General features: G+C 36.8%; 1 protein-coding gene across 6 annotated transcripts; it reads left to right on the top strand.

Moving 5' to 3' along the window:
- The first annotated feature begins 4,091 nt into the window (after positions 1-4,091).
- On the top strand, positions 4,092-24,883 carry LOC120091485 (leucine-rich repeat receptor protein kinase HPCA1-like). Of its 6 annotated transcripts, none has more exons than XM_039049541.2 (19): positions 4,092-4,388; positions 19,483-19,606; positions 19,698-19,769; positions 19,944-20,018; positions 20,122-20,193; positions 20,278-20,439; positions 20,563-20,637; positions 20,710-20,781; positions 20,875-20,946; positions 21,051-21,119; positions 21,203-21,277; positions 21,413-21,484; positions 21,562-21,693; positions 21,777-22,243; positions 22,347-22,490; positions 22,589-22,728; positions 22,844-23,063; positions 23,849-24,084; positions 24,202-24,883. In XM_039049541.2, the coding sequence occupies exons 1-19, from the start codon at positions 4,298-4,300 to the stop codon at positions 24,664-24,666; spliced, it is 2,835 nt and encodes a 944-aa protein (XP_038905469.1). In that variant the 5' UTR covers positions 4,092-4,297; the 3' UTR covers positions 24,667-24,883. The 6 variants fall into 6 exon arrangements, with proteins under 6 accessions (XP_038905469.1, XP_038905471.1, XP_038905472.1 ...); XM_039049543.2 differs by lacking the exon at positions 4,092-4,388 and adding an exon at positions 11,624-12,865; XM_039049544.2 differs by lacking the exon at positions 4,092-4,388 and adding an exon at positions 11,624-14,696.
- Positions 24,884-25,305: the final 422 nt, after the last annotated feature.

Below are 25,305 nucleotides of genomic sequence, written 5' to 3'. Positions count from 1 at the left end.
TGACAAGTCAATACATGTGATGTAGACAATCGTTTAATAAAACATAAACGACTGTTTAGTAAAATATAAATGATCCTCTAGTAAATTGATTGTATATTGTTTCTTAGTCATATAGTAAACGATGCTTACTTTTTTGGGTTGGAATACAGTTCTCTCCAACATCCTGAAGGATGGAGCTTGAGAAAAAGTCCACCTAAGGATTCGTGGTATTGCATTCTTGTTGGCTTTTGTCGTTATGAATTTACCTGATGTGGACAGTACTCGTAAGCCCATACCTATAATATGTTGAAACATTGTTATACATACATAACTTACAAATCCGTACAGATTGAAGTAGATTGTAAAAGTATGTACCTAGAATGCACGTGCAAATCCCTTTATATAATAATATGTGACATGATTTAGATTTGCTGCTTTCTTTAATTTGTGGGCCTTCTTCTTCTCTTGCAATACGTTCTTCAAACTTTCCAATGTACGCTTAAAGATGACAAACGACTAATCATAATGTCTAAATACTTCAATGTCATAATGTCAACTGGATTTTCTTATCTTTCCCCATTAACACCACCTCGAAGTACAGTGTAAATGCCATCGTAACGTCATCTTTGTCACTTGTAAATCCGAAATTTTCAAATGCGGACTAAAAGTCCTTGTAAAGTTTTTCAATGCCCTGTTTTGCCCTTCGGTCCAAACAGGAGGTTTCGTAGCCTCTCATCGCTGGTATCTATTTCTATTCTTTCCTCGATCGTAACCCATATATCAAATTAAAATCATCTTGGGTGAATGTTACTTTTTTCTCCATAATGTTGAAGCTTATGACGTATGGGTTCTCATCTCCGTCCTTTTTTAACAAAAAATGATGGAAACGTTTCCCATTGAATACAAGATCCACGTCCAGTAGTGGACCAAAACATGTCTTCCTAAACATGTCCATCTGTTCATTCGATAGCTTCTTCTTAATCAGGACATTCCTTTTGCCAATATGGACTAGGCAAGAGATGGTAGTAAGGAAATATTTATCACCAAGGATTGAATGATCCATCTTAGCAAAATCTATCAAATAGACACATTCAATAATAATCAGTAACAAACATATAGATAGTTAAGCGATCGTCCAATAAAAATTAAAGGATAGTTTAGTTTTAGGTATGCGGTCATTGAGATTTAGGTAAAAGATTATTTATAAACAAGTAAACGATCGCATAGAATATGTTAAACAGTCGTGTAGCATATGCTCAATGATTGTTTGGTACAAATTAAATGACTGTTTAGTACAAATATGACAATTACGAAACCCTAAATCCATGAATTGTTGATCATTTACTAAATGAACACTGCCCATAGACTTAGTGATAATTAAGCTTATTCTAAAACATCCTTCAACGTGTACTAAACGATCCCTAAACATGTACTAAACAATTCGTTCCCTTATGGCTCTAATCATTAAGAAAATAACATAAATCATAGTGCATTGAAGCATAAGAGAGCAACATACATTTCTAATTAAAAGAAAACGGTGGAAAATGTGTCGAAACGCTAAAAAAAAAAAAAACAGTCGGAGAAATTCTAGAATAGTTAAGGCACAACGACAGTGAGCAAGTAAAGAAGAATATGAACAATCTATAAAGAGAAGAAAGTAAATGAAACGTGCATTCTCGTTCTCGCTCGCCTAGGTGCTTCATTTAAATTCGGGAGCAAAAATGGTATTTCACGTGTGGAAAAGGTAAATTAGAAGGAAGTTTTTAGAAAAAGGTCAATCATAGAAAAGTTTTTGGTTTTTGGATCATTTTATGAAATTTTCCTACTTTCTAAATGGAAAAGGGGGAAATTGTAAAAATCACCTTTGAAATATAGTAGTAGTTGCAATTATACTCTCAAACTTTTAGTTGTAAAAATCAAGCCCTCAAACTTTCACAAGTGTTAAAAAATTGGACCCCTCAAACTTATAATAGTTCTTGTAAAAATTGGACTCCAAAATGGGAAAAAAATGATCTCCCAAACTTATACAGGTGTTACAAGTTCTACAATGATATAAATTTGAGGGTCCAATTTTAAAACTGACATAAATCTGAGCTCAAATTCTACAATTGAAATTTTGAGTGTATAATTGCAACTATTAGCATACTTTTTTTCCTATAGAAAATCATAAGCCACTTAGAAATGTCCATTTATCTTGTAGGCTCTTACGCCTGAATGCGGTGGAAAATCTTCGATGAGATAAAAATAAAGAAGTTATGGAGAGTGATTTTTCCCTATGTGATGTTATATGTATGTAAACACTTTCCATTTTCTTGTTTGGTCTTATTTTGTATATAAAAAAAAATGAAGGTGGTGACTAAGTGGGGTTCTAAATCATTTATCAGAAGAGAACTTTGTATTCAAAGAATCTGGTCTAAGATTGAAGTATTTAGGTTGACTTTTTAGTAAACACCCCTATTTAGGGACTCACCTAAGAGTTGCATGGATCAATATTTTGCATCAAAATTATTGAACTTTTTTTCTTCATTTCTCTCTTTCAAATTATTTTTTCCCATTAATTTCAAAACTTTTTATGCTCTACTTTTGAGTCTCAAACTTAGGTGAAAAATTCATGAATAAAAATGGAGTTAGAATTTAATTTGCTAGAAATCATTTCATTTAAAATTCATGACAGAAAGGACAATTGTGAAACCTGTATAAAGGGGCTTTCTTCTTCATACAACTCACAATAGCCTCACCCCAAATTTTGACAAACTTAAGCTTCTAACTTCAAAGTTGATAATATAAATACTATATCAGTTGAGCTATATTCATTTTGGCATAAACATTTCTCATTTATTAATAAAAATAATTTGTCACTATATTTTATGTATAACATTATCAAATATCGTGTAAAATCTAGGTTATTACTGTAATCTTTGATAATATGTAGCTGACCAATGAAAAAATAATGTTTAAGTAATAACCTACATGATCAATAGTATATGGATAAGGTTGAGTACCTTGTATTGGTATTGCTATTGAGACGACTTGCTTTGTAATTGATAAATATTTTATCCAAATTGTTCATGTGAAGATATGTGAGAGAGGATATTCTATACAATGAGTTTGTATAAGACTAAATTGCTAGATACTTAATCTCTCTTTATGAATCTGTTAATTGAGAAGATCAATATTTTATTAGATGATCATAGGCGACTTGATCTCAATTTTGGTTAAGTTATGAACCCTGTGAGGATCGTCATTTGATTTGCATAAGTGAGAACGACCTCAGTGTCTAATTCAATAAACCTATCATTTTGGAGACTAAATCTATAATTGCACGAAGTTCACTTATTTCCATAAAAGGAAAGCAAATTGAATAATTGATAGTTCTTCTTCTGATGAGTTATTTAGCCTTTCAAACTTAAGTTATCGAGTGAAACATATATGTTATGTTACATTCATAGCATTATAAGTGATTTTAGATAAAAATAACAAAAAAAAAAACCTAAATTGTGCTTTAGTTGTAAGATAGACTTCTTTTATAGTGTTTAGAGCCCATCTCATTGCTTTACCTTTGGTTCCACCCAAAAAGTCTCATAGAGTGGAGATAGTTATTCCACTTATATACTCACGATCATCTCTTTATCTAGCCTATATAGAACTTTGGTCATATTCTCAAGTGGGTTTTTTTCTATTCTTTTAAGCTTATGAGTTTTAGATTACTTATTCCGCTTTATTTCCAACTTGAACAGTTGGATAATATATATTGTTTGAATTTGGTCGATTGTTACGTCATAATAGAGAACCTTTGCTTAAGATAAGAAGCTGCTTTTTACAAAAGATTTTTCCGTAGTTTATGTTGATTTGGGTTAATAATGCATTGGTTGTGGGGCAGCCCCAACTTAAAAATCTTATCTGGCTAGAACTTCGGTCGCATTCTCAGTTGGTTTTTCTATTCTCATAAGCTTATGAAGGTCAAATTTGAACACGAGCGATATCTGATATTGTTGGATAATATATAGCGACTGAATTCGGTCGATTGTTTTGTCATAATGGAGAAGAAACTACATTTTAAGAAAGACTTTTCCGTAATATATGCCGATTTCGAGTAAATGCATTAGTGGTGGGGCAGCTCCAACTTAAAATCCAACTGTGAGCATTGAATTGCTCGATCAAAATATCAGCGACGACTGATAATTACATCCACCTACCGGCATTCAAGAGAGATGCAACCAGAAATGACAAAGGGACATGGGCACTGCCCGTTTTGTTCCGATAATTGGTTTAGTGAAAAAGGAACTGACCAAGTTGTGCGCGTGGTGGGAGAGAAAATATGGGGGCGATTTTGGCGGTTTCAGTCGTTCAAACACTGCTATTTTTGGCTTTCTTCTACTTGGCCGCTTCCTATACTGATTCCCGCGATTGTAAGTATCTACTTGACCTTTTGAAACGACTTCCTTATCCTGTTTGTGCTGTTTGTTTCTTTGCTTGCTTAATCTCTCGTCTTTTAAGCATGATGCCTTCCATTGAAGAGAAGACAAAGACAAGATTTCATTTACTTGAGTTCACTTGAGTTCTCGAATCAAATCATTTATTCTTGGTGGATAAAAAAAAAGGTTTAAAACGTATTTTATTTGCCCACGCTATCAAATTTTCTTCCGGGATTGCGTTAGTTTTGTAGGTTGACCGACTCTATTTTGTGTTATATGGTATTGAATCATCATTTAGTTCAATTACCTTACAATCTGATGTCAATTAAGCATAACCCAATGGATGAGTTCCAACTACTATCCCAAACCTCGGGTAGATGGCTCAATCTTCCCCTCCACATTTGTTGACCTTGTGAAAAAGGAAAAAACCATTGGATGGTGTTTGCCTTTTAAAGGGGGTTTGGGGCAATGAATTAGTTATCATAGTCCTAGGTTACTATAGTTTGCTTATAATAGTTTGTATTTGGAGCGTAAACTATTTTAGTTTGAGTTATAATAATATGTGTTTGAGGTGTAAACTATTTTAGTTTGAGAAAGAAATAGTAAACACTGTAGCAAATAATAAAAAAATGATGATGATAAAATAGTAAAAACTGTAATAAATAGTAAATATAGTAGCAAATAGAATTTTAAAATAGTGTTGACTGTAGCTAATTGGAAGTTTTGAAATAGTTTTTAGCAAGAGGTGGTTATTATATTTTGATGATAACTCTTGCCCCAAACACCCTCTTAATGACTATAGTCTTTCCTATTCCTAATTGGGGTGCATTATTGTAATACATTTTAGCCCCTTTTATTTCATTCATTACTAGAATCATTTATCTTCCTAGAAAAAAGTTTACATGGATTTGTTGGAAAAGAAATTAGAAGTTTAGAGATGAAATTTAAACTTTTCAAAGTTTAGGGACTAACATACATCTAGATTAACAATATTGATATAATTAAATTTACTGTAACCCATTAACATAAGATTTTAGATTGATTTAGTGATTTTACATGGTATTAGATTAGGAGAGTGTGTGTCTTAAACTTTTGTAATTCCATTCTATATCAATTAATATTGAACTCGTCGAGCGTTCTATAAATTATCTAGTCTATAGATAAAGGGAAGATTTAAAGTATTGATATAACTAGACTTACTGTAACCCATCAATTTAAGATGTTTTTGGTTTAACTTTTCAAGTATTTAATTTCGGAATAAGTCATGTTAGAAAAAATTTAAGTGTTTGGTGATAGGGGATAATAATATATCAATCTAAATCAATCAACCAAATTCAGACACTATAAATTATCCAACAATCCCCCATCAAATTCGAGTTCCAAATTATGCCGAATAAACGATTTGTTACTTGTTAACTTAAAAGAATAGATAAACCAACCAAAGCTTCAAGCAACAAAAACGATAATAAATCAATTTTAAGGGAAGAGAGTTGACACCCACTTTATTCTGGTTCACCTAGTATGGACTATGTCTAGTTCTCTGCTACTGATACAAGTTCCACTAAAATAGTCAGTACAAGAGTTTACAAAACTCAAGAATAATTTCTCAAATTCTCTCAAGAAAATTACTCATGAATCACTCTTACAAAGCCCACAAAACTCTCAAATGAAAGAAAAAAACTCACAGTGAATGACCCAAAAAATAACTCAAATTGACGATATTTTTTTTCTTCGGCTTTGAACACACAGGCCCACGGATGAAGCTCTTGGCAATAACAGAGAACTCATGGCTTACTTGTGTTTTTCCTTCATATTTCCTTTTGTATTTATAAAAATTTTCACCACCCAAATTCTCTTTCATGATAACCCACCTCCATGTTAGCCAATAAGAAACTTGCTTAAGGGTTAAGCATGAAAACAAATGGGCCTGGACTCTAATTTTCTTAACAATCTGCTATTTTGAGAGCAAATGAGCATCATGTCTCAATTGCAACTGTAGCAACTCCTCTATCTACTCATGGAGAAGTCCAATTAAAGTTGCACACAACTTCAGTTTATCAACGAAAATAAATTTGGTAAACATGTCTGTTGAATTCTTACTTCCTAGAATCTTTTCAAACATCAGGTGCACTGTCTTCCAAAACTGATCAAATAAAATGATACTTCACCTGTATGTGTTTCTTTCTCAAATGAAATACTAAATTCTTTGTTAAATGGATAACACTCTGACCATCACAATGCAATATCCCTTTCCTAATTTCAAGCCAAGGTCTTCGAAAAAGGATTGAAGCCATATCATCTCCTTACTTGCCTCAATGATTGCAACATACTCCGCTTTTGTAATAGAAAGAGCTACTATCTTCTGCATTCTAGAAATTTATCTAACAGCAGTATTACCTAAAGTAAAAACATATCCGATAGTACTTTTTCTACCATCTATATCACCTGCCATATTTGCACCAACATAGCCCTACAATTTAAAATCTGACTTCTTAAAGTGCAAAGCATAATCAGTTGTCCCTCTCAGATATCTGAAAATCTACTTTACAGCTTCCCAGTGCTGCTTCCCTAGATTACTCATGTACCTACCAACAACTCCCACTGCATGTGCAATGTTTGATCTTGTGCAAACCATGGCATAGATTAGGCTACCTATAGCTGAAGCATATGACACTCTAGCCATGTGATCTCTTTCCTGCGCAGTAGTGGGTGAGTGCTCCTTAGATAATTTAAAATGACAAGCCAAAGGAGTACTTACAGATTTTGCCTTTTCCATGTGAAATTGATTCAACACCTTTTTTTACATATTCTTTCTTGTGACAGTGTTAGTGTACCATCTTTTCTGTCAATCTTCATCTCAAGATTTGTTTGGTAGCTCCCAAATCTTTCATATCAAATTCTTTAGATAACTCAACTTTTATCTTTAGAATTTCCTGTTTGTCTGTACCTGTTATCAACATGTCATTAACATATAGCAGTAAAATAACGTAAGAGTTACCCTGAGATTTTATGTAGCAACAATGATCTGCTTGACATCTCTGAAATCCACTATTTCCTATAAAGCTATCAAACTTCTTGTACCACTTTCTGGGAGCTTGTTTGAGATCGTTGGAAATAGGGTTTTTAACTTAGGGGCATTTATGTAATTGTGTAAGACCCCTAGGGCTTCCTATTGTCTATTTATACATCGAGTCCCTGTGTATTTAGTGTATCAGTTTTAATAAGAAAAGACTTTATATCGTGGTTTTTCTCCCTGCACTAGGGTTTCCACGTAATCCTGTTGTTTTCTCTTCCCTGTTCTTCTTTTTAACATGGTATCAGAGCGCGGTGACGAAAACCTAGGTATTATGGAAGAGAATCAACCTCAATCCTCCTCTGTTGATGGGTCTTCAAGTTTCGACATGAGAACGGCAATCCGGGCAGCGGTAAAGGAATGTTTTCTGGACGCCCTACCGGAATTAATATTTGCCGTTCAGGTACAATCCTTGGAAAATCGTCCTCAACCAACCGGGTATCACTATTCCGGAACAAGTCAGAATCCGATCGGAGCTGGAGCCGGCTGCGAGGAACCTTCGATTCACGATTGGAGCTATCACGATCAGGGCAGAGTCGGCGGCGGTTACGGCAGATTCGGCGGTCTCGGACATGAGGAACAAGCTGGCCGCAAGGAGGTGTTGACCATCGATCGGAATTATCAGGGCAGAGGAAGCAGTATCGGGGGCGAGGAGTAGAGGGGAGAGGATCAGATTAGGGTTAGTACCGGTCTAGAGCAAACCGGACCGGATCGGGTTGAACCAGGGCAGACTAGCCACCGGTATTTTGATTTTAATTTCGACCTGAACCGATCCGAGACAGAATGTTGCGTTTCAATCCGACCCGTGATCTCTTCATTTTAACCCGTGATCCGACCCACGATCCGAGAGCTCATCTGTCCGACTCGAAAGCTCTTCTACCAAGTTTTTTGCACCAGCCGATCCACTTTTAACCCATCCAGCTCGACCTGGTGATCCGGTTTCCTTCAATAGCCGAACTAATGGTTTTTTCACATCCAACAATCGAGGTCTCGAGCAACCAGTACCTGTTCCGATAAATTGTGGTTCAGCTCGTTACCCAGACGATGTAAGACAACGGTTGGCTTACCTGCAACAACAGATTTCTGATCTGGATACGATGTTCGGTGCAAATCCTCAACTGGTTTATTCAGAAAATCCGGTAAACTCATTACCTATAGTACCTAACGTTTCCTACTTATCTGGTTCGATGGGTAATTCTGCAGGATTTATCGTCGGAGAAAAATTAAATGGCCAGAACTATTTTTTTTTTGTCTCAATCGATCCGGATGGCCTTGGAAGGGCGCTAAAAGTTTGGATATTTGACAGGTGAAATTCCAAAGCCGGCCCCAGGTGATCCACAAGAACGAATTTGGAAAGGAGAAGATTCGTTGCTACATTCTGTCTTGGTGAACAGTATGGAGCCCCAGATAGGAAAACCGTTACTGTATGTTGCCACAGCCAAGGATATCTGGGAGGCGGTGCAAGATCTATATTCTAAACGACAGAATGCCTCTCGGCTATATACACTCCATAAACAGGTTCATGAATCCAAACAAGGGTCTATGGATGTTTCCTCTTATTTTAACAAACTGTTGATGCTGTGGCAGGAAATGGACTTGTGTAGAGAAATTATCTGGAATTGTCCACAAGATGGGGCCCAATATTTAAAGATTGAGGAAGCAGATCGTGTTTATGTGTTTCTGGCTGGATTAAATCCAAAGTTTGATGGGGTTCGTAGTCGGATCTTGGGCCAGTGTCCGATTCCTTCACTTCGAGAAGTCTGTTCTGAAATACGGCTGGAAGAAGATCGGTCGTGTGCCATGAATAATACCACCTCAACTATTGATGCAGCTGCTTTTGTTGCCAAGCCGTCCGGTACTGATGGTGATAAGAAACCTCCTCCCGTGTGTGAACATTGTAAAAAGCTTTGGCATACGAAGGATCAATGGTGGAAATTACACGGGAAGCCCCTAAATAGCAGACGATGACAGTCTCACGAAAAATCTAATACTAGTCGTGCCCTGGCAAGTGATTCAGTAGATGCCCAAACTCAGAAGAAATCTCCTGGTGACGGTAAACACAGTTCAAGTACCGTTGGGGTTAGTGCAATTGCACAGTCAGGTAATTTTCCTTCTTTTGGCCTAATTAGTGTGAATGGTAAGAAATCATGGATTGTAGATTCAGGGGCTACTGATCATCTTACGAGTTCCTCAGAGTTATTTATGTCATATAATCCGTGTGCTGGTAATGAGAGGATTCGAATTGCAGACGGGTCTTTTGCCCCTGTTGCAGGAAAGGGCAATATCTCTCCATTTCATGGTTTAATTCTACGTGATACCTTACATGTGCCTAAAATATCATATAATCTGTTATCTGTCAGTAAACTAACAAGAGATTTGAGGTGTAAGGCGATTTGTAGCATCAATTTGAAGGTAAGACACACAACCAAAAACCTTTAGATGAGAAAGGTTTACCTGTTTATCGCTCCAAACTTCTTCAGGCAACTTCAAGTCTAGAAATATGGTCGGACTCCTATTGATCAGATAGGTTGTCGTGTTGATTGCCTCTGGCCAGAACGTCTTAGGCAATCCCGCATGTAATCTCATGCTCTTAGCATGTTCATTCAATGTCCTATTTATTCTTTCAACCACACTATTCTGTTGTGGTGTCCCTGAAATGGTCTTTACCATCACAATTCCATTGTTTGCACAGTCTCTTTAAATTCTCCATCAACATATTCACCGCTGTTGTCTAACCTCAAGTTTTTAACTTTTAAACCTGTCTCATTCTCAACCATAGCCTTCAAAATTTTGAAAACATAAAAAGCTTCAGATTTGTGTTTGAGAAAATAAGTCCATACCTTTCTGCTTGAGTCATCAATGAAGGTCACATAAGATTTAGAACCACTAAGAGAAGATACTTCAGAAGGTCCCCACACATCTGTATGAACTAACTCCAACTTTGTTGGTTTTCATGTAATTCATGTCTTTGAGAAACCAACATGCTTCTGCTTCCCAAATACATCTCTTACACAACTTGTGTTCAACTACCTTTAATCCTTGTAATTTCCCTTCAGAGTGAAGAATTTTCGTACTTTTTTTTACTCATATGCCCCAGTCTGGTGTGCCACAAATCAGTCTGACTCGAATTATCAATAATGACCACCATATCCTTGTCACTATTGTTGACATAAAGAGTCCCTAACTTACTTCCTCGAGCAATTACTATAGCACCTTTAGTAGCCTTCATGTTTCCTTTACCAAAGAACATGTAGCATCCTTCATTGTCTAATTGCCTAGTGGAAATCAAAATGTTCATCATATTTCGAATGTGACGTAGCTTGCAAATTTTCCAAGTTTGAACCATTTTCTAATTTTATATTCACGTCATTGATCCCAATGATGTCCAAAGGCTCTCCATCAACAAGATACATCTTTCCATGATTTCTTGCAATATAATTTTTCAGAATGTTACGTTGACTAGTAGTATGAAATGACGCACCTGAATCCAGCATCCATGTATCATGAGTGCTCTCGACTGCCCAAGTCAGAGCATCCTGAATTTCATTTGTAGCAATATTTGCACCAGCTTCATTCTCCTTACTCCCCTTTAAATCTTTACAGTTCTTTTTCAAGTGTCCAGTCTTACCACAGTTCCAACACTTAAACTTGCTGTTTATGGACTTGCTCCTATTGTTTTTCAATTTGTCTCTGTTGCCATGACGTTTGTTGTTACTCCTTCCTCTATCCACATTCAATATTGAACTAGAAGTGGAAACAACATCTGAGTCTTTTCTGTGATCTCTTCTGCGAGCGCAGGATCACTAGCCTGTGAAAACTGCAATTTCTCTTTTCCACATGGATTAGAAAGTGCGGCTTTCATGGTTTTCCAACTATTAAACAATGATCTCAACAACAATATTGCATTTACTTCATCAGAAAATTATAATTCAACAGCAGCTAATTTATTTATCGACAAATCAAATTCATTTAAATGGGTAGTGATAGATGTACCTTTAGCTATTTTCAAATTAAAGAATTTGGTTGCGAGATACACTTTATTGTTTATTGAAGGCTTTTCATACATATTCGATAGAGCTATCATCATTCCTGTTGTGGCCGTCTCCTTGGCTACACTACTTTGCACATTTTTTGTCAAAGTCAAGCGAAAGGTCCCCAACACCTTTCTGTCCAACTTCCATTCAACTTCTCTCATGCCATCAGGTTTTCCTTCCAATGGCAAATCCAATTCCTTGGAATGCAATTAGTCTAAAATCTAACACTTCCAGAAAGAAAAATCTGATCCATTAAAAAAAATCAATATTTTTTTATATCTCTTTTTGACATCGTTCTACAATTCAATCAACTCTGATACCATTTGATAGGGACAATATAAATTATTCAACAATCCCAAATCAAATTTGAGTTCCAAATTATGCGGAGATGACACCCAGGGTTCCACTAAAATAGTCAGAGAGAATGGTAAAAGAGTTTACGACGCTCCAGAATGATTACTCTCACATTTTCTCGGAATAAAATTGCTCCCGAATCACTCTTAAAAAGCTCACAAAACTCTCAAATGAAAGAAAAAAGCTCACGGTGAACGGCCCAAAAAATACCTCAAATCGACGATATGTCTTTTTCTTTGGCCTTGAACACACAGGCCCACAGATGAAGCTTTCGGCAATAACAGAGAACTCACGGCTCACTTGTGTTTTTGCTCCATATTTCCTTTCGTATTTATAAATATTTTCACTGCCCAAAGTCTTTCATTCATGATAAACCATCTCCATGTTAGCCAACAAGAAACTTGCTTATGGGTTAAGCATGAAAACAAATGGGCTTTTCTTAACATTTGGCAACTAGTTGATATGTTAATGATATTGTGATTACTAGCAATGATGCAATTAGACATGCTCTCTCCTCTCTCCTCTCTCCTTTCCCATCCCCTTCTAGCTCCGGCCTATTCAACCCTCCGATCAGCCTCCGACTAGCCTCCTTTTGTCCTCTTGCCTTCCTACACACCCGATCTCCATGGCCAAGATAAACTCCCTCCCAACCTCCTTACCCAAGACCCTTAATTCCACTTCCCCAGCTCTGCCGAATAACTCTTCTTTGGAAGTTGTAAGCTGCAGGATAAACGAAGTCCATTTCTGTGCTCACCTACAAGAAGGAAATTTCATCATAGAAGATGTGGAAGACAAGAAGCATATATCTTTATCTGCATCACAGCTCCTGTGGTTTGTGGAGAATATTTCTGCCCTCTTGAAACTCCCAACATCCAGTTTCTTTGTCAAAGATGGTCAAGACACTTATGGAGTAACGAAGCTATAAAAAATTCGTGTTTCTTCAAGGTGGTTGATAAGGTGTGTTGTTTGGCCTATGACTGGAGGAAGACTCTTCATTCATGTTCCATCAGGTATCCTTAATTCAAGTTGGTTCTCTTTTGTTAACATGTTAAGCGGATCCCTGAAATTAAAAGAAGAAAGTGTTTCTTTGAAAGACCAACCGAAGCCTTCAGCAAGTTTTGCGGATATAGTAAGAGGAAGAAAATCCAAGGCTTATCCAACATCACCACCTCTGTCTCAAAATACTAGTCTTAAAAACAATTCAAAGCAGAGCCCCCTTCATGCTCTGGCTCTCAAAAAACAGAGCAAGGTAGAGTTTTGGACCAAAAAAAATCAAGAAGTACTCAGGGAAGATTTCAGCAATTTATGGGTAGTCTCAAGGCTGTTCGAATCCAATAAATGGCCGGAAGTTTCAAAGGAAATTAAGATTTGGTCCAATTCTATTGTTATCATTAACCCTTTATCAACAGAATCTGCTCTACTTAAATTGGAAAAGGGAAATCTGAAAGTCTTAATAGAACTACCGGCAAAGAGTAGGGCATTTACACCTGAAATTCGAAAGATGGAACAAATCTCTTCACAGCCGACCAAGATCAATAAAAGGATATGGAGGGTGGATATCCATTAAAAATCTACCTTTGGATTATTGGTGCAAGCAAACCTTTGAAGCAATAGGTGCCTATTTTGGAGGACTAGAAGCCATTGCAATTGAAACACTAAATCTACTCAATGTGGCTGAAGCAAAGATTAAAGTCAAGAAGAACATTTGTGGTTTTCTGCTAGCAACCATAGAAATATCAGAGGAAAACAGAGAAAATATTTTTCTACACTTTGGGGATGTAGAGTTCTTGGATCCTCTAAGTAAATCTGAGAGAGTTTTGAATGAAAATGACTTCCACAACCCGGTTGACTTAGCTCGTTTAAACCAGGTTAAGATCGATGAAGGCTTAAACCATTCAAGTGAGGGTGAAGATTGGTCATTTCTTGATACAGCAGTAAATCACTCGAATTTTGCAAGGAATCCCCTGTTTTCAAAAGTATTGATGAATCCTCCGGAAGCAAACAATGTCAGATCGCTGGAAAAGATAGGACAGGGGACTCGTTTGCCGGAAAAAGTTGGAGGCAGCTTGCCGGAAAAAATGGCTGGCCAATCAGAAGCTACTTTGTTCGAAGTCCCTAACCGGTTAGGTGTGAATATGTGGAGAAAGAAGGCAGATAATTCATTAAGAAGAGAGAAGGAAGAGAATTTAATGAGGAGTGAGGCAATAGAAATCCAAATCTTTCCCATGGGAAGTCCAACAGCCACTCCCTCGATTATTCCAACAGTCGCCCCTTTATTTATCACTAAAAACACCTCATTTATAAGTCCTAAAGTATTTATTCCGGCCAAAGGTCTAAGTTATTGACTGGCGGTTCAAATTCCTTGGAAGGACAAGAAATTAATTCGCCTGTCATAAACCTTTCATCTTCAGTTCTACCTGGCCCCACTATGATAAAACTACCAGCATTTTGTGAGAAAGACCAACCACCCTGTGTGAAAACAAATCCCAGCTCGACAGTAAACAAAAATTCATACGGAAAGCCGAGGAAGTTGAAGCATCACTCTCGATTAAAAGAAGATGTTTGCTCAGATGATACCGAAGAGACACCTGCACTAAAATCAGAAGAAGAAGAGCCTCCCCCTGATCAGTTTACCTCCCCGGAAGCTGATAAGTCCTTGAAGATTTTGGAAGGAGAATCAGAGGCTCTCTATAGCTGAATCTCTCACCTCCTCAAACCATTTCCCAAATACTTCGCAAGAAGAAGAAGCTCCACTGTTAAAACATGGTCTTTAATTGCAAATTCAGATTTGTTGGAAGATTGTTGCACCAGGGTGCAGATCTCTCTTGACAAGTCAGAAAGGTCAGTAAATCCTCTCCCTTTTCCTTCTTCAATCTCTCCTCAGTTGGGAAAAAACTTAGATCCTTCTTTCCTACATGTGCAAGGATCTCCTCTCTCTGATTCTAACAAAACTTTGACGAAGTCTCAATAGTTAGTGTCAGCAGTGAAGACCTTGACTTTGAGGATCATAATTTGAAAATCAAGGGCTTAGAAGACCAAGAAGATGCCATATTAAACCTGAATATGCTTTTCCAGAACGAGGAGTTACAAGATTCAGAAACTTTAGTTCCTCCAACCCTTGCCGAATTGCCTCAGGAGCTCAATTTTTTCTTAGAAATTTGTGACATTGTCCTGTTATAATCAGGATCGACTACTGCCCTTCTGATATTGTTCTGATACAAAATTAGTAAATGAAGATCATCTCATGGAATATTAGGGGCCTTGGAGATAGAACAAAAAGATTGGTTATAAAAAACTCCTGAGGAAAATAAATCCGGATGTTGTTCTACTCCAAGAATAAAAAAAGGACAGCTTCGACCTTCCTTTCATAAAAAGTATTTGGAGTTCTAAGGAGGTGGGCTGGGTATTTGTGAAATCACAAGGCAGATCAGGGGGCATTCTTTCTTTGTGGGATGAAAGCAAGATTGCAGTTTTGGAGGTCTTCAAGGTAGAATTCTCACTAACATTAAAGTGCAGCACCATTTATAAGAAAATATGCTGGATTTCCAATGTAACCAAACAGTCCTAGGGAAAGAAGAAATTTGTGGGTTGAATTAACCTCATTAGCAGAAAGATGTGATAGTGCTTGGTGTATTGGTGGGGATTTTAACTATATCTGAAGAAGACAAGAAAGATTTCCATCAAGAAGAGCAACTAGAGAAATCAGACAATTTAACAATTTCATTAGAAATACAAATCTACTTGAAATTCCTATGTCAAATGGAAGATTCTCTTGGTCACGAGAAGGAGAAACAGTCTCAAGGTCGCTCATTGACAGATTCTTCATCACAAGTAATTGGGACGATATTTTTGAAAACTCAAGAGTCTTAAGGCAAGCTAGACCAATTTCTGATTACTTTCCTCTTTTGTTTGAAGCTGGAGCTGTTGAATGGGGCCCCTCCCCTTTTAGATTTTTTAATAGTTGGCTACTTAATAAGGAGTGGTGCAAAATTATTGAACGATCTTTAAGTCTAGAAAATCAGCGAGGGGTTGGTTTTGTGTTCTCAATCAGATTAAGAAAACTGAAACAAGCCCTTAAAAGATGGTATGTTGAAAAACCAAACAGCAGAAAGCTCATGAAGAGGCACTATTAGAAGAAATTCAAAGAAGAGATATGATAATGGAGTCTCAAAAGGAACCCTCTCTTGAGGAAGATTTAAGAATCTCCCTAAAAGTAGACTTAATTTCCCTTTACCAAACAGAGGAAAGATATCTTATTCAAAAGAGCAAACTGAATTGGTTACAATTGGGAGATGAGAATACAACCTTTTTCCACCGTTTTCTTGCAGCCAAGAAAAGGAAAAACCTAATAACAGAGTTAGTCAATGATCAAGGGGAAGCTACAAAGACTTTCAGAGAAGTGGAAACCCTAATTATAGACTTTTATAGTAATCTCTACTAAAAAAGTCAAGGATCACGATATATACCTCAGATCAGAATATGGGGCTGGTTTCTAGATTTAATTTGGCAAAAATTAAAGAAGCAGTAAAGTTGTTGGGAAGAAACAAAGCTCCAGGACCGGATGGATTCACCATTGAATTTATCCTAAAATTTTGGGATTTACTAAAGGACAATCTAAAGAGTATATTTGATGAATTTTACCGCAATGGAAAGCTCAACTCTTGCATCAAAGAAAATTTTGTTTGCCTAATCCAAAAGAAATCAGAGGAAGTTTTAGTGAAAGATTTTAGACCTATTAGCCCATCTACTATAATCTATAAGATTATAGCTAAAGTACTTGCAGAAAGACTCAAGAAAGTAATGCCTAGCCTTATAAGTCCAACTCAAAGTGCTTTCATTGAAGGAAGACAAATCCTTGATCCGGTCTTAATAGCTAATGAGGCAGTAGAACACTACAGAAGTAAGAAAAAAAAGTGTTGGGTTTTAAAGCTTGACCTTGAAAAGGCTTTTTATAGAGTGGATTGGGGTTTTCTTGAAAAAACCCTTAAAGAAAGAAACTTCCACCCCAAGTGGACATCTTGGATTTTGGGTTGTATCTCTAATCCAATGTTCTCCATCTTCATTAATGGAAGACCAAGAGGAAGAATTAAAGCTACAAGGGGAATTAGACAAGGTGACCCCCTCTCCTCCTTCCTTTTCCTTTTGGTTAGCGACTTGCTTAGTGTTTTGGTTGCCAGAATCCAAGAAAAAGGTCTGTTTGAAGGCTTTGTGGTTGGGAAAAATAAAGTTCAACTCTCCATTCTTCAGTTTGCAGATGATACTCTACTATTTTGTAAGTACGATGATGACATGCTAGACAATCTTAAAAAATCTATTACTTTGTTTGAGTGGTGCTCGGCGCAGAAAGTTAATTGGGAAAAATCTGCCATTTGTGGGTTAAATATTGAAGATTCTAAGTTGAGGGCAGTAGCTTCAAGGCTGAATTGTCAATTAGCACACCTTCCTTTCTTATATTTGGGTCTCCCTCTTGGGGGCACCCAAAGAAATTGTTGTTTTGGCAGCCGGTCATTGATAAAGTACATAAAAAACTTGACAAATGGAGAAGATACAACTTATCAAGAGGTGGAAGAGCTACCTTGTGCAACTCAGTCCTTTACAACCTCCCAACCTACTACATGTCCTCTTTTTTTATGCCTAAAAAAGTGATTTCAGCCATTGAAAGGATCATCAGAAATTTTTTTTTGGGAAGGCTTTAAAGGGGTTAAGGTAAATCATTTAGCAAAGTGGGAGCTAGTCTCTAAAAAACAAGCAGATGGGGGACTCGGACTTGGAGGCTTAAAAGCTAAATGGGGTTGGAGGTTTCTAAAAGAGCAACCCTCCCTATGGAGTCAAGTTATTTTGAGTATCCATGGTAGTAGTCAATTCGGTTGGCACACTTCTGGCAAGGTCCATTGTAGTCTTCGAAGCCCCTGGATAAATATTTCAAGATCTTGGTTGAATATCGAGAATTTGGCAGATTTTAAGTTGAGAAATGGAACCAGAATTGCATTTTGGCAAGACCCTTGGCTGGATTCTTTTCATCTAAAAGACAGATTTCCTTCCCTTTTTGGCTTAACATCACTTCCCAACGGTTCAGTATCACACTTTTAGTATTATCACACCTCCTCATGGACTCTAAACTTTAGAAGAGCCCTAAAAGATGATGAGATTTTAGAGTTCCAACCCCTATTAGCATTGTTGGGTAAGCAAAAATTATCCAATAGGGAAGACACTCGCATTTGGTCCCTTGAAAAAAATGGCTCTTTCTCAGTTAAATCACTGGTTAATCACCTTTCTGAGACCACCCCAATTTCAGCCAGCCTTCATAAGAGCCTTTGGAAGTCCAACAGCCCTAGGAGAGTTAATATAACAGTTTGGATAATGCTGTTTGGAACCCTAAATTGTTCCTCGGTGCTGCAAAGAAAGCTGCCTTGCTATTCTATCTCCCCCAATTGGTGTGTCCTTTGTAAGTCTGCTGAAAAAGACCTTCAACACTTATTCTTTGACTGCTGTTTTGCCTTCAATTGCCGGAAAGATTTCTTTAATTGCTTCAAAACCTCTTGGGTCTTTGATATTTCTTTTAGAAGCAATGTACAACAACTACTTTCTGGTCCTATTCTGAAGAAATACTCCAATTTACTATGGATTAATGGGGTAAAAGCAGTGCTGGTTGAAATCTGGTTTGAAAGAAACCAAAGAGTGTTCAATGGGAAGGAAACTCCTTGGTTTGCTCGCTTTGAGGCGGCAAAACTCAACGCCTCTCTTTGATGCTCCCTTTCTAAATGCTTTGAAGCCTATTCTTTGCAAGACATAAGCTTAAATTGGCAAACTTTCTTTCATTTGGAAGACTAACTAAAGCTCCAGCGATAGTGACAGCAGCCTCTCTTTCATTATTATTCTTAACTGTCTTAATTTCCTTGATGTAATTTAGATCATTGTAGCTTAGTTCTTTGCAACTTCAGTTTGTGAAGCTTTTCCTTGTATTGTCTCATTAGAATGCTCTTTTATTAGCCTTTGACGGCTTTTCATCTATGATGGATATGATGAGGGTGCTATGGGGGTGTCAACCTAGTTGAGATGCCCGAGTGCACCTACTGATCCTTTGGTTTCTTGTTTGGTTCTTTGTATTCGCCTTTATTCACAAAGTACTCATCTCTTGTACTAAATTTTATTGATTAATAAAGGCTGTTTCCTTTAAAAAAAAACATTTGGAAACTCTTCGAAATAGCTTTTAAAACATTCTCAAAGTATATTTTTGACTATTTTTATCAAAAGAGTTTAAATAAAAATGAAACTTTTGAAAAACATTTTTTTCTCTAATTAATCCAAACATTCTCAAAGTGTATTTTAGACTATTTTTATCAAAAGAGTTTAAATAAAAATGAAACTTTTGAAAAACATTTTTTTCTCTAATTAATCCAAACAGACCCTTAAGCTTCCGGATTGATTCACGATTTCAGAGCAACATATTTGACTTTCAATTTGAACTTTTTCTTTTTTTAGTTTCTGTACCTTAGAATTTGTTAGAATGATCGTTTAGAACCTATGAGTGTAACAGTGAAGCAGATTTTGACTACAATTTAACTTTGACAATGTCAAGAGGGTGGATCCAACCCTTGTAAGCTTGATGCTCATGTTGTTGGTGCAGATTCAGTTCTTCAGTCCTTGAAAGAAGGATGGCAAAATACACCACCAAGCTGGGGAACATCAAATGACCCATGTGGAGCTCCCTGGGAAGGAGTGATTTGCAACAACTCAAGAGTAGTTGCATTGTAAATATCAACTATATATCATTAATAACAATTCTCTTCCCTTTAGTTTTACTCCTTATCACTCACTCACTATGTGCGTTAACCTCTTTAGGAAATTATCAAGTATGGGCCTAAAAGGTAAACTTGGTGGTGACATTGGAGGCCTTACTGAACTGAGATCATTGTGAGTTGCATCAATCTCTTTGTAGTTGAGTTTATAGGAGCATGTAACATTTTACAATATGAAATAACATGAATTCTGACCATACTTCCAAGAAAATTTTCTGTGTTCCAGTTTAGCAAGCAGTCTCATATTTGTTCATTAAGATCCTTCAGTTTCTAAATGTTGAAATTGCAGGGACCTTGCAGCCAATCGAGACCTCATTGGTTCGATCTCTTCAGCTCTAGGGAACTTGTTCAAATTAGAGACCTTGTAAAGAGCGCTAATAAGCAACCAAATTTGATGCCATCCTTTTATGCTTTTGTTTTTCTACAGCTAAGATAGTTTTTTTGCATTTTCAATTTTCAACTTCCAGGATCCTTTCTACGTGTGGATTTAGTGGCAATATTCCAGAAGAATTGGGCAATCTTACTGAGTTAACCTTCTTGTGAGAGAGAATTTATTGATAAGCAAACAAGGATATTCTTTAGTTCTTTTTTTTTTTTTCAAGTAAAATTCTTATCTATCTCAGGTCTTTATATTCTAACAATTTCACTGGTACCATACCGGCAACTCTGGGAAAACTCTCCAAACTATACTGGCTAGACCTGGCAGATAATCAGTTGACTGGTGCTCTCCCAGTTTCCACTTCTGGATCTTCGGGTTTAGATCTACTTTATAAGGCTAAACATTTGTGAGTATTATTTTCTCCACGCAATTGAATCAATTGTGAAAAAGAAAGAAGATATATCTACAAAATTAAATGTTTCTACACCCCAAGAACGTCAAAATTAAAGCTTGACTTTGTGAATTGCAGTCATTTCAGCAAAAATCAGTTATCAGGTACCATTCCACCTGAACTTTTTAGCTCTGAGATGGTATTATTACACATGTAAGTGGATATCAATCCAACAACTCTGTTCTATCATATTCTGTTTCATACCTTACTCAATTCTTTCATCAGATTATTTGATGGAAATAATTTTTCTGGGAGTATTCCACCAACATTGGGATTTGTTAAGACCCTCGAAGTTCTGTAAGTATAAGTTACTTTGCCTTCAATGTACTATATTATTTCTTATGCATTTTTCTTGCTATAACTTACTGAAGTTGCTCTTATGTGTAACAGTCGGCTTGATAGAAATTTTTTAACAGGAAATGTCCCATCAACTCTAAGCAATCTAATACATGTGAATGAATTGTGAGTACTCATCATGTAAAAATTACATGATGTTCCCTTACTGTTCTTTTTTGGGTGGTCAATTGACTTCCTTTTTGATCCCCACTACTGTGTGCTTCTTTCAGGCATTTAGCCAACAATAAGCTAACAGGTCCACTACCAAACTTAACTCAAATGAGTTCACTAAATTACGTGTAAGCATACGGCGAGGAGCTAACATTTCCATTTTGATCTTCATTGTACTAGTTCACTTAACTCGTGAAGTTTGTCTTTACAGGGATCTTAGTAACAACTCATTTACCCCATCAGTAGCTCCGGAATGGTTCGCAAATCAACAATCTCTCACCACTCTGTAAGTTCTATATCACCGTAATACGAAACTTAACATATGGACTCGAGAAATGCTAATGTGTGAGAAATATTTATCAAGTTTTTGAAATCTTTGACATCTAATGGTGAATGTATATGCTAATTAACTTGGTTTCAGTATTGTTGAATATGGATCGATACGGGGAAATCTGCCAGAAGGAGTCTTTAGCTTACCACATATACAACAAGTGTAAGCTTTGCTTTAAACATTAAGGTAGATTTCTGAATTGCAATAAATAGTTAATTTTTTTAAAAAAATTGTCACAGAATACTGAAGAATAATGCATTTAGTGGGACATTAAATATGGGTGACAGCATCAGCCAACGGTTGCAGCTAGTTGATTTGCAAAATAACAATATTTCTTCAGTTACCTCCTCGGGATATACTAACGGTTTGATGTGAGAAAATTCCTTCTCATTTTCTCGTTGTTAGATATCATGTTTTCCCTTGGACTTACCTGTATTCATTCATATACGTGTAGGCTGACAGGAAATCCTGTCTGTGACGCTAATGTCCTCTCAAATACGAACTATTGCCAGCTTCAACAGCAACAAGCAAAACCCTATACTACCAGCCTTGTCAACTGTGGCAGTAAGTCATGTCCTTCTGATGAGAAGCTGAACCCGCAGAGTTGTGAATGTGCCTATCCATATGAAGGGACTTTGTACTTTAGAGGACCCTCTTTCCGGGAGCTATCCAATCTAACTCTGTTTCACTTGTTGGAAATGAGCCTTTTGGAAAAATTCAATCGAATGCCTTTTATTGGAAACCCTTTCTTTAATGCTGATGATTATCTTCAGATGCAGCTTGCATTTTTTCCACCCAATGACAAGTACTTCAGCAGGGAAGACATTCAGAGGATTGGTCATGATTTGCACAGTCAAAATTACAAACCTCCCGACAAGTTTGGTCCATATTATTTCTTTGCGGCTCCTTATCCTTTTTCAGGTAATCTTAATAATCAATTTACATAAAATGGTTCCTTTAGTTGTTATGCTTTAACATTAGCTTTGATGAACTGATGCTAAAAAGCATATATAAATGCCTCAAGCCAACAATGAGGGATCAACTTCAACGAACACCGGATTGGTAATTGGAATAGCTGTTGGCTGTGCTTTTCTTGTTCTATGCCTCATTGGAATTGGAACATATGCAATTCAACAAAAGAGACGTGCAGAAAAGGCCAAGCCAAACGGTAAGTAATGTGTTAATCAATAATCATTATTGCTTTTATCACTGTGCTTTGGGGTTTGTATGGCTGACCAAATAGCACTAAGCTTATATTTAATCCAGCTTTCTGGGTGCCAAGTGGAAACGATAGCGGAAGTGCACCACAATTAAAGGGAGCCAGATGGTTTTCTTATGATGAACTCAAAAAATGCACAGATAATTTCTCCACCAGTAACGTGGTAGGATCCGGAGGATTTGGCATGGTAAATGTTCAAATGATTGGTTATTGCTTTCCTGAACGTCCATTCTTGTTGTTTTTCTTGTTCTTGTACAAATTGCTTCAGGGTTGTTTTTGCACTGTCATTGTCATCGGTACAGGTATATAGAGGAACACTGGTGGATGGAAAAATAGTTGCAATCAAAAGAGCTCAACAAGCATCAATGCAGGGTGGCCTTGAGTTCAAGACTGAAATTGAGCTGCTTTCCCGAGTTCATCACAAGAATCTTCTAGGCCTATTGGGATTTTGTTCCGAACAAGGAGAACAGATTCTTGTTTATGAATTCATGCCTAATGGGACACTTAGGCAGAGCCTAGCTGGTAAGTTCCCTCAAATCTTTTGGGGTGTCGTGAAATTGAAGTTGGAAATATTTTGTGTTTCTTTTGTTTCAAATTTTCTTCTTCTAATTCTTATTATTTTGAAGGCTCTCTAACAAATGAAAGAAAGATAAAAAGAGACTAGTTTTCAAGGATAAATGATAAAATGTCATAGGATTAGACTATTGTTTTGTTTTGATTAGTCGAGAGACAAGGCATCATAAACTAACATCGATATTTAAGGTATAAAAGAAAAACACTAGACTGTTAAGTATATGTTTCTCCCTTAACTGTGTCTTGAACTATTTAAATGAAGTTGAATTCAAAAAATAATCTCTCTCTTGTATGAGATGAGGGCTTTTTGGTTGGTGGGACCTTTGCTTTCTTTGGAATTTATGGTTGGAGCCTGGAGGGTAATAGGAGTATCAGAAATGCAATGTGTGAAGCTCAAATCAATATAATGCCTTGGTATGGGTCTTAGGATCCACTTCAAATTTAGTGATGTTCATTCATCCTTGATTAAATGATTGAGAGTGAGTTTATTTGTAGTAAGATTGGAGAGTCTTGCCTCTTATATAGTTTTATTTAGTTGGGCTTCTGTTGAGGTTTTATTTTTGTCCCCAGCTGAGTGTGCTGCTCTTGGCAAAGCCTGTTTCTCTAAAAAGAACTAAAAGAAGAAGAAAAGGAAAGAACATGGGAAACAATAATTCTTTTGGTTACAGTTTAGATGGTAGTCAATGCCATATTGAACATCTAATTGCAAATAACATGTGCAATATTAATTTTAGGAAAATCTGGTATTTATCTTGACTGGAAGAAAAGGCTTCGTATAGCACTAGGGTCGGCCAGAGGACTGACATACTTACATGAGCTTGCTAATCCTCCCATAATTCATAGAGATGTTAAGTCCACCAACATTCTACTAGATGAACGTTTAAATGCAAAGGTTGCTGATTTTGGCTTGTCCAAGCTTGTATCAGACAGTGTAAAGGGACATGTTTCTACTCAAGTCAAGGGCACATTGGTATGTAGTTTATGCGTCATCTTTTTGTTGTCTCAACATTTCAATCAGGCATTAGTGTATAGAGTTTATCATATTGTTGTCTTGTCATACTAATTCGTCGATGACATTTATGCACAGGGTTATTTGGATCCTGAATATTACATGAGTCAACAATTGACGGAGAAAAGTGACGTATATAGCTTTGGAGTAGTTATGTTGGAATTACTAACTGCTAAGCTGCCAATTGAAAAAGGGAAGTACATAGTTCGTGAGGTACGTATGTCGATGAATAAGAGTGATGAAGAATATTATGGTTTGAAGCATATAATGGATGCAACCATAATCGATAATACAACAAAGCTTATCGGGTTTGGAAAGTTCTTAGAGTTGGCAATGCAATGTGTTGAAGAAGTAGCTGCAGACCGTCCTACAATGGGTGAAGTGGTTAAGGCAATTGAGAACATGTTGCAGAATGATGGAACAGATACAACCTCAACATCAGCATCCTCATCTGCCACAGACTTTGGGACTTCCAAGACTGCTTCTAGACATCCTTATAATGGTGCTTTACAGAAAGAGAGTGTCAACAGGGATAGCCAATGAATGAATGTGATGAACCAAAGTAGAAATGGTTTCCTTGAAAGAAAAGGTTGTTCTTCCTCTCCCCTCATTTGTTTCAAGGAGTTGTAAACTTGGAGAAGTTATTACTACTATTTTGTGCAGTTCAACCTTTTTGTTGACATTAATGTGTATATGTATTTGGTCACGAATTCCTCGAATATTACATTATTTATAAGAAAAACTTTGGATGTCCTCTTAATTCAGATCCTGGGATGGGCGTGAGTGCTTAGTGTCACAATTGCACTCTCATAAAAGTCTTAAGTCGATTGTGCGGCACCTGTTCTCACCCTCAAACAAGTCAGCCGATCCAAGTTCGAATAGCCCATGGCACAAAGGGCGTTTCTCGCAACCTCTAGCCCCGTTCTTGAGAAAATGTTTTAGAAAATGGGTTTAGAGAAAAAAGTTTTTGCAAACATTTGAAAATATGATTGAGTAATGAAGATTATTGTACAACTAGAAAGAAATAAAAGAGTTAACAATGCTTTATAACATACTACTCTTGGATGTGAAGATAGGACAACTAGTCATACTCGCACATAATGCATTTTGAACAAAAAGACATCTGCCACCTTGCGTATGGAAACGGGCGAGCGGTCATACACTAAGAAAAGTACATAGAAA

This window comes from Benincasa hispida, chromosome 11 (assembly GCF_027475165.1).
Source record: "Benincasa hispida cultivar pf3 chromosome 11, pf3_genome.v1.1, whole genome shotgun sequence".
NCBI lineage: Eukaryota > Viridiplantae > Streptophyta > Magnoliopsida > Cucurbitales > Cucurbitaceae > Benincasa > Benincasa hispida.
Note: the sequence above shows the minus strand (reverse complement) of the source record. Positions and strands in the feature narration are given on the sequence as shown.